General features: G+C 40.2%; 1 protein-coding gene across 1 annotated transcript in view; it reads right to left on the bottom strand.

Annotated features, from left to right (window-relative positions):
* SPEF2 (sperm flagellar 2) overlaps positions 1-16,200 on the bottom strand; it is a 142,323-nt gene that overhangs the window by 32,833 nt on the left and 93,290 nt on the right. The window contains exons 26-30 of the mRNA XM_054584011.1: positions 15,587-15,767; positions 9,147-9,294; positions 7,168-7,296; positions 4,964-5,102; positions 617-846 (exon numbers count right to left, since the gene is read on the bottom strand). Coding sequence (XP_054439986.1) covers positions 617-846; positions 4,964-5,102; positions 7,168-7,296; positions 9,147-9,294; positions 15,587-15,767 — 827 coding nt within the window. The remainder of the gene's footprint in view (positions 1-616; positions 847-4,963; positions 5,103-7,167; positions 7,297-9,146; positions 9,295-15,586; positions 15,768-16,200) is intronic.

Below are 16,200 nucleotides of genomic sequence, written 5' to 3'. Positions count from 1 at the left end.
ATACTTGAAAGCTGTCGCATTCTGTCTTACCCTGAAAATAAGATAAATGTATCAGTTGACCTCTTTTAGTCCCAAGGGTCTCTAGAGTTCTCTTCTAAGGCATACACATGTCAAGTTATAGCTGATTTTTACTATTTATTTTTAAACTTTTAGCTGAATTATAAACTCTGGTTCTGGGGTTGGATCCAAGAATGTATTATGTTTATCATCATGACTACTATGGCCCCTACTGAAAGGGATTAAAAGTGGTTGATAATTTTCAAAATCCACTTCCACAAACTCCTAATCCCAATACGAAACTTAATTTAGAAGCACGCACAAAGGCTGCCTCTCATTGCCAGATGCACTCCTGCTCGTATTGACCAGCTTGCTGGTCGGGGGGGATGGGAGGCGGGGGAGGAGCGTTCCCAGGAACGAGGATCGCCCACGTTCTTCTCCTGTTTGTTTAAGTCAGATCTCGGTTGTAGGAAGCGAGTACAAAATAAACTGGAAGGCAAGGGCTCACTTCAGGGCCCTGCCATCCCCGAGGGCTGATTTTATTTGTGGGCTGGTGATTGCCCTCCTGCTGAATCTTAACATTTCTGGGGCCTCTTTTCATAATAATTGTTTTCCTTACCTTTAGGTGCTATTTCTAAGAACTGATCTCGGAAACTGTCAAGCTGCTCAATGGTCAGGGTGCCATTTTCTTCCTTCTCCACAGGCAGAGGGCGTATTGGAGGAGGGGGATCTGGAAAGACTTTTATATCACCATTAATGAAGAAGTCTTCCTGGTCTAAATAGAGTTCATTCTGGATTTTTGTAGATGTTTCAATGTGATAGCGAGCAACCTCAGTTAACTTTTCTACACTGAAAGTGGAAAAATGAAGAGGGTTATCCCCACTGAAGATATTATTAGATTAACACCGTTTGCTTATTAGATATATACACAAAGTTAAAATATTATATGCCTAAGTTAGACAATTCAGTCTGCATATTTAAAAATTCTACTTGCTTCTCAAATCTATTTATAAAAAGGCAGGGCATAAATAAATAAATGTACATTAGAATCAAAACACATGCTTGTTATAGAGCTAATAGTCACACATTTTAGACAAAGCTAAACAAGAAGATAGTTCCTTAAATATGGTTATATTTATATTAGAACATATTTTACTACATAAGCAAGATTATGTCAAGAGATATGCAGGGTCCAGCAGAAGTAACACCTGCTTGAGTGTGGTTGGTAGGATAATAATATGGGTGTAATAATTTATAGTTTTAATTTGAACATTTCACTTAAAAGGTCATACGGTGTGCTTGAGTGTTATATCATTATGTTACAGAATTACATACTTATGATTTTGTAATAAAACATTTTGTAATAAAAGGGGTGTTATTTGTGCTGGACCCTGTATGTTATTCTAATTAAGAACCAGAATTTGGTTATATTCCTGAAAAAAACCCTGTAATATATGACTGTTAGAATATAACCAGCAGCACTGAAAGAAAAAAAGAAACCAACAGAATCAAGAGGAGTGGGTAGGAGGGAAGGGAAAGGAAGGGTCAAGTCAAGGAACATGTATAAAGGACCCATGGACAAAGCTGAAAGTGGGAAAGGATTGAGGGAGGGAGGTGGGGGAGGGGGGCAGGGGAAAGTGGTGGCAGGAAGGTGGAGACAAATGTATTTGAACATTAAAAAAACACACAAAAAACCCAAAACCCTAAATGAACTTTTAGTCCAACCCGATAAAAATAGAACTACCATATGATCCAAAAATTGAACTTCTGGAGACTTACCCACAGAAAACAAAAACAGTGATATGAAAAGATATATGCACTGTAATGTTTTCTTCAGCATTATTTACAATAGATAAGATATGGAAATAACCTAAATGTCCATCAATGCATGATTTAATTAAGAAAATACACACTGGAATATTATTTAGCCATAAAAGAACACTGACATCTTGCCATTTGCAACAGCATGGATAGACTTTGAAGGCATTATGTTTATGTTAAGTGAAATAAATCAGGCAGGAAAAGGTGAATACCATGTGATCTCACTTATATGTGGATTCTAAAAAAACCCAAACAACCCCTCCACTGAACAAATAAAAAATCCCTGAGCTCGTGGATATAGCATGGTGACTATAATTAATAATATAATATTGCATATTTTAAAGTAGCTAGGAGAGTGGATCTGTATGGTTCTCATTACAAAAAAAATAAAATGTTAAATTATGTATGGTGACATGTTAAGTGGACTATTGTGGGGACCGTTTTGCAATACATACAAGTAACAAATCATTGTTATACACCTGAAATGAATATAATGTTATGTTATATGTCAATTAAATCTCAATTTAAAGAAAAAAGAATAACACATTTATTTGGAACCAGGGCACATTATGAAATGAATCAACTTATACAAGTACATACAAATTTAGTATAAGCAGCAGTAGGCAGGGACCACAGTGCACCGTGGACAGGCCCCGGACACTGAACTCTGGCTCAGGACACTCTCTAGCTGTAGGCCCTTGGGAATGCTACCTGAGTCCTCTGAATATTCATAATTTAACATTTTATTTTTTTTGTAATGAGAACCATACAGATCCACTCTCCTAGCTACTTTAAAATATGCAATATTATATTATTAATTATAGTCACCATGCTATATCCACGAGCTCAGGGATTTTTTATTTGTTCAGTGGAGGGGTTGTTTGGGTTTTTTTAGAATCCACATATAAGTGAGATCACATGGTATTCACCTTTTCCTGCCTGATTTATTTCACTTAACATAAACATAATGCCTTCAAAGTCTATCCATGCTGTTGCAAATGGCAAGATGTCAGTGTTCTTTTATGGCTAAATAATATTCCAGTGTGTATTTTCTTAATTAAATCATGCATTGATGGACATTTAGGTTATTTCCATATCTTATCTATTGTAAATAATACCTCTGCAATAGAGCCAGTCACACGTAACTCCATATCTTATGCCTACTAAAGTGAAATCATCTAGGACATGAATTTAAGCTGTAATGGGGGTTATAATTTTGGCCCTAATTAAAGGCCATTTTTAAGGCCAGAGGTTTTATAAATATGTACAATATCACTTTATTACTGGAAGGATCTTGTTTACAGCTTGCAACAAAGATTGAACATGGAAAAAATGAATATTTAACCTGTTGTTACATTATTTAGGAACACCAAAATATTCATACACTAAAAATTTTAGAAATAGTATGAGTTGCTTTCTTTCAAAAGACACCCTTGAATTCAACTCCAGCACATTGTGTTTGTGAGTGCCCAGAGAGCAGGCATTACCTCATTAATTAGTGCTTGATGGTGTTTGCGTGCTAGGGGCAGAGGAAGAGGGGCTCCACATGTAGACCGAGAGCAAGCCATGACCAGTGTACCAAAATAAGTGCACCACCTGCTAAAAGGGTACCCAGAGTAACCTCATCAAGAATGGGAGAGGAAAAAAATGCTAGGAAAATGAAGTTCAAAGGAATCTGATAGCTCTATTTTTTTTAATAGCTGAAGAATTTTTTCAATAACCACATTCAGAGCTCAGAAATATACACAATATATATCTAAGAAGTGTGAGCACATCTGATAAAAATTAAAAGCATTTACACTTGATAGCCACATGGTTGAGAGCTGTGACCCCTAAGAGTGAAGAAGGTATGTTTTCATTTCTAAGTGACAGGTGGAGGACAGAACTGAGCATCATTGCTCTCTGATGCTGATGAGTAACTGCCTTGGCTGCTCAATAGTAAAATTATTTTAAGCATTACTGAGTAAGGTTACCAGGCTGAGTGTGTGTGTGCGTGCGTGCGTGTGTGTATGTGCGCGCACGTGTGTTACCATAAAGCAACAGGTATAAACAACTGGGATAAAGATTTTACAAGATAACTTTCCTTATGAGACAAGGATTGGAGAAAACAAACCATAACAACTATCTCCTAGATGGTGGTTCATGCTTCTGAAAGTAATTGCCATCGGTATCCTATGTATGTAGCAGCTTCCAAATTCTCAGTAAAGTTTGTTGCAGACTGGAGTATATCAGAACCTAGATCTAGCAGAAACCTGTGAAACACACCTGGTTGGAGTGTTTTCTTTTACAGGTGAAGCGGGGCCTGTAGCAATTTGGCTCACTGCTAACATGTGGACAACATGGAGCCTGTCCCCTGGATAATCAGGTCACTCGAGGGCCATTTCCACTCTGCTGAGATGCTTCTTTACTCTTTTTAGGGAAGAATTAAGAGGATGAGACTCACTGCCCCTCACGAGCAATGGCCGTTGGAACCCAATGGAAACATAGCACAGAGCATTTTTGCCCTTTGGAGGGGATGCACATGACTGGTAAATGTCATGACTGCTCACTCTTCCGCTAACTGGCCCTGACTGATAGTGCTTCTGGCATTAGAAAGATATGACACATTATCTCACTTCTGAAAAATGTTTGTAAGTACCTATAATCTTACCTTGTAAATGGAGGTTTTCACTGAGTAGTGTGAAAACCAAACTCTTAAATAATATATAAGACTGGATATTGCAATACAACCCTTTGAAATGACATTTTCCATTTGAAAAGAGTCAATACAAAGGTACATGTGATTTCTTAAAAGGTCGAAATTTCTATTTGTAAACGTAATTTGCATTTATATACACTTTCAAAACCTTTGTCAGTTTTGGTCTTCAGGGAATACCAAAGTGTATTTTTATTTTCATCCTCACCCGAGGACATGCTTATTGATTGTTTTTTTTCTAGATGGGGGAAGGGTAGGGGAAAGAGGAGAGAAACATCTATCCTTGCCTCTTGCATGCCCCCCAGTCAGGGACCGAACCCACAACCCAGGTATGGGCCCTGACTAGAAATCAAACCTGTGGTCTTTCAGTTCACAGAAATTTACTCCAACCCACTGAGCCACACCAGCCAGGATCAAAGTGTATTTTTAGAAAGTCAGGCAGTACTTTACCTGGCCATTTCATGCAAGTACCTCTCACCAAGCCACTTTTCCATGAGTTTATATACATCAACCACCTTTGTTACTAAATCTTCAAAGGCAGCCAATGCTTTTGTCTTTATCAGTTCAAGTCGGAACTGTGTGGCTCTCTCTATTTAAAAAGAGAAATAAAGATTTTTAAAAATCTATTACGTGCACATGCATTTTCTGATGAACTGAGATTTTAAAATTGGTTCAATTTTAAACCAATCATGTTTCAATTTGTGACCCTTTTGGCACATATTTAATCTATAAACATGGATAAGCAATACCCATCCATCTCATTAAGGAGCAAACGTAACGTGTGGTAGAGTCATTTGACAATTTACATCAAAGCTGTAGTTAAGTTTTACACTTATTGTACTTTATAGTAGTATACTTTCTGGTAAACTGGAATGAGAAAACACAAATAGATAATTTTCTAATTTCAGAAGGGAGGAGAGTACAAAATCTCTTGATCTCTCTACTTCAGAACTCTCAGATTACAATGGCATGGTCTTTGTCAGGGCCGGGAAAATAGGCTCAAGACCGTGGCCCCAGGGCCGATTGCTACCCCTGGCACACAATATGGTTGGTGAATTTTACTTATGAAATATCTTTCCAATCTTCCTTCTTTGCTTTTTCTGTTACTACCAGTCTAGTCTGGGCACTGGGTATGTCACTTAAACTACCACGGTGGCCTCAATCCTGCTTTCTCTAGATTCCTTTCCCCACTCCAATCCAAGTCTACCTCCACATTTGCAGAGAGAACTGTCTCACCTACATAGGAAGTCACAGTTGCTCTTGTGCTCAGAATTCTTCTCTAGCTCCTAGTTGCCGTAAAAGAAAATGTAACCTTTTCTTGGCAACGTCTGTGTGACCCCCCCATGATGTAGCCTCCCTGTGTCCCTGGTCAGTCCTTCCCAGAATATGCCCCAGACTCCTGGGCTACTCACTGCAGGTCACCAAGGTCTCCTCTCCCATTGCTGTCCCGATGTGTGTCCTGGGCAGACTTCTCCACATTCTGCCAGCTCAGCTCAAGCATGGATTCACGTGCTGGGAAGTCCTTCCTGATTGCACCCAACCCTCCCCCTCCTCCATCCTCCTTTGTCCTGTAAGCCAACCTTCAATATCCCAACATATCATAAGGGACTGTTTGCAGTTCACTTCCTCTAGTTTGGGTTTTATTTTTGTTAGTTTTGTATCTGTGTATATACAAGTGTTTTTCCAGTCACTACCACAGGGCTGGCACACAGTGAAAACCCAGTAAATATTTATTGTATGAATGAGGGGATTTAACCACAGCAGGAATCATGTATGAACATACTGAATGATGAAGCAGACTTTACTGAAAGTAGAGGTGGGGGCGGGCAGTGGAGGAGAAGACGTGGCCTGCTTCTCCTGACCACACAGATGTTCCTGAGGTCAGCCTCAGATTTTACTCTGGGGATTACGGAGGCAAGTGGTAGTGGGGTGAGGGGAAGGGAGAACAGGAGAGAAGCAAGGGATGGAAAGCATCCTTAACAGTTAACGGCCATTGAGTAGTAAATGTGTCCCAGCTGACCCAATGATGTAATTTCATGATGTTGTCATCTAATATATTGACCTTTCTAATTAGGATTCTTTTGCTCGGTTTCTTGATCTTTTTAAATTCTACTTTGAAATGCATTAGCCAGAAGGAGACTGTCTTTTAAAGTCTTTGCTATTCATAGAGAGCGGGGCCCTTGGACATTATTGATGTGTAACTGGCTTTCCTATGGGCTCTGCTCCCCAGAACTTGCTTTCAGGGCCTGCCCACCTTTGGAAGGGTTTCTTTTTCTAAGGAAATGCCTAAATTATTCATATTATAATATACAGCCACCTATGTAGGTAGCCTCAAGGCTTGTTTCAATCTGTAAAATGACACCAACTCTAAAATATTCTTTGTGTTTCTCTTCAGTGAGATTATAACGTCTGCAAGTGCTCTCCTAACCCCCTTCCCAAAGTCTTTTTTTTTCTTTTTGAGAAACAAGCAGATAATTATACAACAATCAAATCTAGTCTTCATATGGTCACATGAAAACAACCAACTGAATGCTGTGTTTTCAATCAGTTTGCTTTGTGTTCTCATAGACACGGTCTGATGTGACCATGGGCTGTTGGCCTACTGGTCTATGTTCTACTACAAACGAACATTTTAGGTTTTTTCCAATTTCTACCTTCAAATTGCAGGGCAGCAAGATGTTCTTCCTTTATTTTGAGTCTCAGTTCACTTTTCTTTTCCATTTCAGCAGTCACCTCTGGTGTTTCTTTTGCGGGAGTGGCTTCTACTATGGGTGGTGATTTATCTGAAAGGTCAATGAAACTCGCCAAATAAACTCACAGTGGACAAGTGTGCACGCATGGTACTTAGACAAAATGAATACAAAGTAAACATGTGTGGAGCTATGAACCACTAGTGATCTTAAAAGGAGAAAACCCTGGTTCTGACAGTGTGTGTGATGAAATCTTGATGGTCTTGCCCTGAGAACTCTCCATGTGGCATCTGGGCTGGCCGCAGATGCATGGCCTCATGGGAAAATGGGATTGTGCAGGATGAGCAGACATGGTTACTGACTCCGAAGAGGTGGCAATTCAGAGTGTGGGGACAGATGTTGGCAAACCCCAATCTCTGTGGATGCCATTAGCCATCTACAGAAGGATTGCTCTACGAGGGTTACTTACATTAGCTTAATGTTTCCCAGGTCCTCATCAAGAACAGACCAGAGGAAACCTCAAGAAGATATGTCTCAAATGTAGCTGATGGTCAAGAATCTGCAACCTACTTAATTATCTTGCAACTAGTACGTTACAGCAAGTAGCTCAGTGGTTACACAAGAAAATGAGGAATAAGAATTGGTCAGTATTTGAGAATTTGACAGTGATTCTTTGTTGCAGGCCCAGTATATATAATTTTACTTAGTTCAATAAGTTGTCCTTGAAGGTCCTACCTCTAGAGGTTTAAATCTTTTGAGGAAGATATAAATGTAAACAAAAAAGGTGTAATAAGAGGTGTTCATTGCCATGGAGGATGGATGTGTAAGTTGGGGAGGAAAGAGAGTTTAATCTCCTGGGTTTCCATTTTACCACCTGTGAAATGAAGAGATTAGACTCAGCTAATTATTCCATTAAAGTAAATGGAAATATTCCTTCAAGTGCTGCTTATATCATTTATTTTCACCATCTGAGATGGACCGAAGGGGTGTGTCCTTTATCACGGTGCCGCTCTTCCCTTTGCTTCTAGGGCCAGCCCCCAACCCCACCCGCCCCACTCTCAGGGCTTGTCTTAACTTCTACCCATGGCTTCTTAAATGGACTTCCTTTTGGAAGCGTTTCCCTGGCCCCTCAGATGGAGTGAGGTGACTTTGCTCTCAAGGGACTTGTTCCTTCCCTCCCAAAGAACAATGGTAGGACGAATGTCCAACTTCATGGCTAGACTACAGCTCTGTCAGGGCAGGGGGGGTGTTTTTGTTTTCCTAAACTTCACCACTGTGTTCTCAGCACCCGTGGGAGTGCGCTTCACAGAGCAGGTGCCTCAACACACGTTATGAGCATTTGATGGATGGAGCGACACGCGTTCGTGGACCTCCATCTCTTCCTCCCTTGCCCCATGTCACTGCAGAATTGTACCAGTGGAAGAAGCATTCAGAGGGGAAGGTAAGTTGGCAGCAGAGCTGATCCCCAAGGTTAACAGGAGTTCTCTGCCAGCTCTGAGTTTTCCTCCCTCTTTACTTTCCAGGAGACCCCTGGAGACAAGGATGTGCTTGAATGCAACCTGAGGCCAGAATTGAACCTTCAGCTCACATGCGTATAGTGAGCTTTTAAACGTCTCTTGGTCATCGCAGCAAGTGTCAAGCCCTTTGCACACAGTTTTCAGATCACTCGGTGTCAACCTGGAGTTCTTTGAACATGTTCAAAACTGTCTTGGAAGTTAACTTGACCCTGGATATACTTGGCTGTTTGGCTAAACAAGTTAGGAAGGACAGGTATGCAGTATGATTTGCCAACTACACTATGGTTCACTGAAGCCTGGGTCTCGAAGTTGAACCTAATGGAGAGCATTTAGTGGCTTAGAGGTTAGTGTGCTTGGTTAAAGACTGGTTCTCTACCAAGGTGAGGTGTAAACATCCACGGTCCTGGATGCTGAAGTTGTGAATACCTTTCTTATTTTTGTCTGCCCTTTTTTTCGTGGGTGGTTCCTTTGCGACCTTTTTGTTAGCATTCATCTGAGGAGATTTTTCTTTGGTTTCTGCTGGCTGGTTTTCCTTTTCTTCTTCCAGGAGCCTTTGATGGATTTCAGCAGCCACCTGGTTGAATAAAAGCCATATTTCAGTTCGAGCAACATGTATGAAATATGACAGCCATTTGGATTTAGTCTGTGGATGATGCCACTGAAATACGCGCCGTGTACTCAGTCTTTACAGAACACACACTTCCATGCTTTACAGAAACGGAAACTCGGCCTTATCCTGAGATGCAGCTTCCCCGGGCCAGCTGTGTGGAGGCCGCACAAGCCCTGCAGGCAGGGGGTGCAACGTTATGCTCCCTCACTGCCACCTCCACATTGCGACCTCCGGCGAGGCAAAAATTCCTTTCTTAAAATCGCAGGCCCTATGGATTTAACCTCCCTGTACTTCCAAGTTCCTGTTATCTCTTGGGCTTCAATCAGGGGCATTCCCCCATATATCAGTGTTTCTCTCTCTCTCTTTCTCTCTCTTTTTATTATTAATCCCCTCTGGGATTTTAAAAACAGTTTCTCCCAAGCGCATCCCCCTCCATGAACTTTTAATCCTGCAGCAGAGCTTGTATCTGTCTAGGTATTTTATGTATGCCTGTGTTTTATGCATAAAGTGGTTAAGAATTTTTCATGCCCCCCAACAAGTTTTGGGGAATGCATACCCTATATTAACCGGGTTTGTGGACATTTGAATTTTGGGCTTCATTACAGGTGCAGTATTCATAAGGGTGACCTGTCCTATAGGTTAACCTCATTGTTGCTTCTTAGCTTCCTCCACTCAGGGGACTTTCGGCTTCCCTCCATATCAGCAACCCCTCCTTTCAGGCTCACACATATCTTGGTTACAGAAATGAGTTGTGTGGCTGCCCCATAATAGCTGGTAAATGGCGAGAGTTGGGGTGCTGCTGGGACCGGCCCCCGCTGCCTCTCCTCCACAGCTGGCTCTACCCTTTACGCTGCCGAACAACTTGGTCCTGCGGTTTGTGCAGTTAGGGCCGTGCCTGCAGTTAGAAAGCTTGGGCATTTGGAATAAGCCCGACTGCCCCTGGAGAGCTGAAGGGCATGTCTGGGTGCCACCCTGAGCAATGGGAGCTGAGGGAAGACTCCCAAAAGGAAGAAAGAAAGCCTGCACATGCCTTGGAGGCCGGAGCTGCATATAGTTCAACTTTAAAATCTTAATAAGGCAGCTGGTGAGGAAATGGCAGCCCACCAGAATTTATTTATGAAAGTGCGTACTGTGTCCAAGTGTGGCATTATTTCTGGGGGGAACTGGGTAAGGGGCCAGGAGGAGAAAGAAGAAGTTGGGCAAAGGTCAATAGAAAGATGAATAAGGTACAACCTGTGTCTGCAAAGAAGCTTAGGCATGGGGGCCAGACAAACCAGCCCAGTCCTGCCCACTCTGAGTTCCTGCTATACTTCTCCCTCCATGACTTGGCATATAACTGTCGCCTACTGTACTGTGAGTGTTAGTGTGGGCTTTACGCCTCCCGAGAGCTGGGCCAGTTCTACTTCTCGGAATTTTCCACATAGCACCGTGCTATGCTCACAGGGGATGCCGAGGAAATGTTTATTAATTGATGGAATTTCTTTTAAAATAGTATTATTCCACAGAATACATGCACAGCTTTTTTTAATGTCTGCAGAACCTTGCAGGGATACAGAAAGGTCTCAAAGAGCATGCAGATGTTACATTTTTTTAAAAATTGGATGCTCTGTGGATAAAAATGGATTTAGTGATTTATACTCAACTTTCAAATTCTTGGTAAAGCTGAAAGTAGGCTTGTTAACATTTCCCCCTAAATTGCAAGCAATTCATTTTTGAATCTGTTCCTGCAAAGCACTAGTAAGTTAGCAATTTCCTTTAAAATTGGATTTTCCTCCCTGGTAAACAACCTTGTGTTGGTGATGATGATGATGATGATTATCATCATCTTCATTTTTCTTCCTATTTCCCAAAGACCTTTGGGTCTTTCTCAAAAGAATTCACATAATTCACAATATATCCAGCAATCTAGCTTTAAGGCTGAAGAAACACTTGAGATAATGTCTTGGCATTGTGGGCATTAAATATGATTTACTCCTTTGAAATCATTGCGTACCTGCTAATTAGAAGAGAGTTTTGCTAAAAATTAACATAGCACACTAAATGGATAGCTCTGAGTAAAACCGCAGTGTAGAAGAAAGCCTGTGTTAAAGGGTCTTCATTTCAGCGGCTCTAACCTCAGCTGCTATTGTTTTCCCTGCAACAGCTCACTGAATCATGCCTGTCTCATTTGGAACTTGAAGTTTCCTTATGGTCATGTGACATCAAAGTCATAAATGCCCATTAGAAAGATAAAAGTAGGATTCGGATATAAGTAATAGTAATTACTAGACAATCCTTTCTCCTATGCTTTCTACGTGGTTTTTAAAGTTCCACAAGGAAAATAGTACGACTTTGAATAAACACCTTAACATAATGATAGACGTTTACAAGTTCTAAAATGCTTTCATAGTCATTATTTCATTAACTCTTTCAACCATCCAAGAATGAAAAGATACGTACGGTGTGTTTTGTGTGATATATTGAAGGAATCAAAGCTTCAGATTTTCCTAAAATCAAGTGGCTTAATCAAGAGGGGTGGTCAGCGCTCTTTGTGTTGTAGGATGCTCTCTTTCTAACAGTTTTTCAGAAATTTAAAATGCCTGCATGTCATATTTTAAAATGGCATTTCCCCCAGGTAATTTTAAAGAGACTCATAAGACTTGTAAATTATGTTCATGTAGCTCAATTAGCAATAAAAATAATAATTCATATTTTTTTCTAGAACTCCTCGCTGTGGATTTCCACTCTCTGGTACTTGGTAGCTTTTGTGGTCTTTGCCGGGGCCGTTACTTTCATTGCCACTGTCATTAACATTAACGTCAGCATCATCACTATGGCAGGAGCGGCATCCCAAGACTATGCTTAGGGCTGAGTATTACGTTAGGTATGGGCACCATGCTAGGTGTGTGGTATATAGAAGTTTTAGAAACTAGTTGGTAGTTAAGAAAATAACTAACAAAATAAAAATTACAAACAATAATCTAGATAGTAAGGGCCAAAGAAATGGGAGAGGCATTAACTTACAAGACTTCGAAGAGCATATGATTATAGAAGGTTGGGCTAAGGCTGTAGGAAACAGGCAACTAACTGCTCAGGACTTAAGGTAGGAGCTCATTCTGAAAACTTAAAGAGAGTATAAGGGTTACATAAATACAAGAAAGAAGGAGCAGAACTTAGGAGAGAAAAAAATGGCATTAGCCGAGGCATTGAAATGGTTAATGCCCATTGACTATATAAGAAGAAATATCTAGTCAGTTTATAAGAAGGCTTAAATGGGAAAATAATCCCAAACAAAATAATGAGGAAAAAATTAAGAAACAAAAAGTAAATTGAATCAATGAAACTGGCAGTTAGTTCTTTGGAAAGACTGATCTAATTGATAAAGTTCTGGGTAAGCTGATCCAGAAAGGGGAGAAGCACAAAGACAGATACATCAAGCAGACAGCAAGTATACTGCGTTACATTGACACTAACGTAAGAGGCTATTTTAAAGAAGTTTATGCCAACAAATTGGAAAATTTAAAAGTGGAAAAATTTCTAGCAAAATAAAACTTATCAAAACCAACCCAGGGTTTGTTTGTTTGTTTTTGTTTTTTGTCTTTTGCTTATTTTTTCCCCAAGAAGAAAGAGAAAATAGGAATTACTCTATATCTATTAAAGAAAATGAATCCTTGAGTGGACGGAGCAACAAAACACCTTCTTACAAACTTCTTAAAAGCCTAGGGGGCTTCTTGTTAAAAGCTACCCAACATTTCAAGATGAAATAATTCCAGCTTCCACAAAATCTTCCAAAGCTATATCCCAATTCAACTTACGAGGTTAGTATTTCCTGAACGCTGAAAGCTGACATGAACAAAAATTCAAAAATCCTAAACAAATTATTAGGAAGACAAAGTCATCAATGTATAAGAAGGATGATGCTTCATCACAATGTTGGACTGATTTCAGGGGTATGATATAAGTTTAACATTAAAAATTGATCAATATATTTCACATAACATAAAATAGAGGAAAAACACACGCGATGATCTCAATAGATGAAGGAAAAGCATTTGATAATGCAGTTCACTTAAAAACCCTTATAGAAAGCTAGAAATGAAAAGGAATTTCCATAATGTAATAAATACGACCTGAAAAAATATCTACAACCAACATTTTCATGAATTTTGACAAGCTGATATGAAAATTTATATGGAAAGGCAACAAACCTAGAAAAGCCAACATGCTCTTGACAGACGGCAAGATTTTCTCATCCAGATCACAAATAAATGGTAGGATATGCATGGTTTGAGTACAAGTATAGGCAAATAGAGCAATGCAGCAGATATAATTTATGATATATGGTCACCTAACGGACAATGACAGAGATGACACTGCAGTCAAATGGAGACAGGGTTTAGTATTACCTATGAAAGCTGAAGTACTGCATATAGTACTGTCTACTGACACTGAAGATAGCACGTGCTCCTAGGTATATACCTGACAGGTATGGGTGCACATGCGTGTCAGTGGACATGTACGAGAATGTTCGAAGCAGCAGTATCCATAATAACATCCAACTGGGAACCCAAATGTGTGTCTGATTAAATAAAGTGCAATGCATTTATACAATGAAACACACACAGCAACAAACTTGAACAGAATACAGCTACACTCAATAGGACAGGATGAATTTCACAAATACTATGGAGCAAAAGAGGTCACAAAGAAACAAAAGGTATGAGTCCATTTGTTTAAAGTTTGAAAGCAAGGAAAGCTAAACTAAACTGTTTAGAGTTATAAGTATGGGTAAAAACAACTCTTAAGAAAGTCAAGGAAACGATTACTAAGCAGGCAAAATGAGGTTTCCTTTTGCAGGGATGAGCGGTTGAGGGTTGCGAAGGGTCACAAGAAGGACTGGACAGGCGCAGACCTTTTTCTTTTTCCCCGTATGGGGATTCCAAGGGTATGTATTTTGGGTGGGTTCTTTAAGCCATTCAATCCTATTTCACGCACTCTTCTTATGTGTGACAAAATGCACACTAACATGATTTTTAAAAGAAACAAGACAATGAGAAGAGTTCACAATCACTTTTGAGGAGGTGAAAAGAAAAAAGTAGAACAAAATGGAGGGAAAGAAAGGAGAAACCGAGGCTGCTGTGGAACGCACCAGAGAAAGAACCCGTGAGGCAGAGTGGCCAGGGAGGGACTTGGAAAGCGCCTGAGCAGAAGTGCTGATTGCTGTCCAAGAGAGACTGTGATGCAAGATCCTCTTCGACAAAACCTTTTGGATGCTTGGCACCGCTTTCTGCTCCAGTGTGCTAGTTCTGTGAAAATCAGGAAGAGTGAAGACGGGGACCACAGCTGTGGACCCAGGGCTGGAGGACGACATTAACAGCAGTCACCTGAGTTAAACTCGGCGTGTGCCTGCTGTGTGGGAGCGAGGCCTAGATTAAGCATTAATCTAGATTAATGCCTAGACTAAGGTTACCTGTGTGCCCTTCCTTCCTCCCTGGATTTGGTTCAGGCTCGTTGCAGGCAGGGACTATGACCCCTTTAGCTCCCAGGGAACGTGGAAAGGACGCGAACCCTGAAGTCATACAGACCCAGAATCAAACCTGGTCTCTGACACCTACCTAATGAGTGACCTGGGGCAAGTTTCTTAACTCTTCTAGATCTTAGTTTTCCACTGTAAAGAGGATAATAATACCCCACAGGTGACTTAGGTAAAATGCCTAGCAGAGGTTATAAACCAGGGTCCAAAAGGGCAGATTTATATTTTGCAAATTTTTACAAATTTGACTTTATTTCGAACATGTTAAAATATGAATTTTCATATTTCACATAAAATATGAATTTCTGGCTTTTCTTATAAAATTAAAAATATAGTCATACTGGGCCTCATCCTTAAATGGCAAAGTTGGTTAGGGCCGAGTAGCCGATGCCTCTTCAGACAAGGGTGTGATTCCCACTTGGCCACAGTGCCTGCCCTCCCTACTGCCTTACACCTGACCCGCCTCATGGACATTTCCTGACTGGCCCTTCAGGGCCCTGCCCTGGGAACCCTGTCTGGCCCAGCACAGAAAAAAACATAAATGTCGGTTCACTCCTTTCTTGAGTTTATATAATTGCTGTTTTAATTGTTTTACTTTATATATTTTTTTGGAAAGAAATTGAGATATAAGTGTATACAATGATTGTGAACATTATGTAAATTTTTTATTCACAGCATATTACCAGCATTGGTGTTTAATGTGTGGGTATTAGGGAGAGGAAATGCAGGACAAGGACAGCTCACCATGTGAGATATTGCTAAGGAGGCCTGCTGCCAGGTGTCCGTCACCAGCTTCTCGTCGGCCTCGAGGTTTAACTCTACTTTTTCCAGCGAGTGATCAATCTTGCCTTTCAGTATGGTTTTTGTTTTTGGTTTGGATACAGCTGAATCCGGAGAAATGGATATTCGAGAAGCTAGAGGAATTCTTTGGAAAACAAAAAAAAGAAACATAAATATTTTATTTAACAGAATTCTATTTTTTTATGACCATGTTACTCTGCGAATTTTGTTATCTTGCTTTAAATCTCAATTTTCAAAGTTTTCCTGGCAGAACTCTTTAAATAAAGAAAAGACAACAAAAGACTTCATTTGCATTTTTTGTGGTATAGAATGTCTTAAAAGCCAGAAACTAGAAACTAGACAAACTAGAAACAATGACAAAAAGGAATTTTCAGGTTTAATTCTTAGTAATTATGAGGAGGGGGATTAAACGATGGCAATTATGAAGAAATGCAATTTTGAAATGTATGTAGGGCATAAACTGCCAGCAAGGAGTAAACCATCTCTGAAAAAGCAAGCCACGCGGAAGTGGGCATCACTTCCTCAAGATGGCCAGCATTTGGCTTCCTGAAATGGAC

This window comes from Pteronotus mesoamericanus, unplaced genomic scaffold, assembly GCF_021234165.1.
Source record: "Pteronotus mesoamericanus isolate MK-2021 breed Mesoamerican mustached bat unplaced genomic scaffold, CSHL_Meso_final contig_75, whole genome shotgun sequence".
In the NCBI taxonomy this organism is placed as follows: domain Eukaryota; kingdom Metazoa; phylum Chordata; class Mammalia; order Chiroptera; family Mormoopidae; genus Pteronotus; species Pteronotus mesoamericanus.
This window is presented reverse-complemented; position numbering and strand designations above follow the sequence as displayed.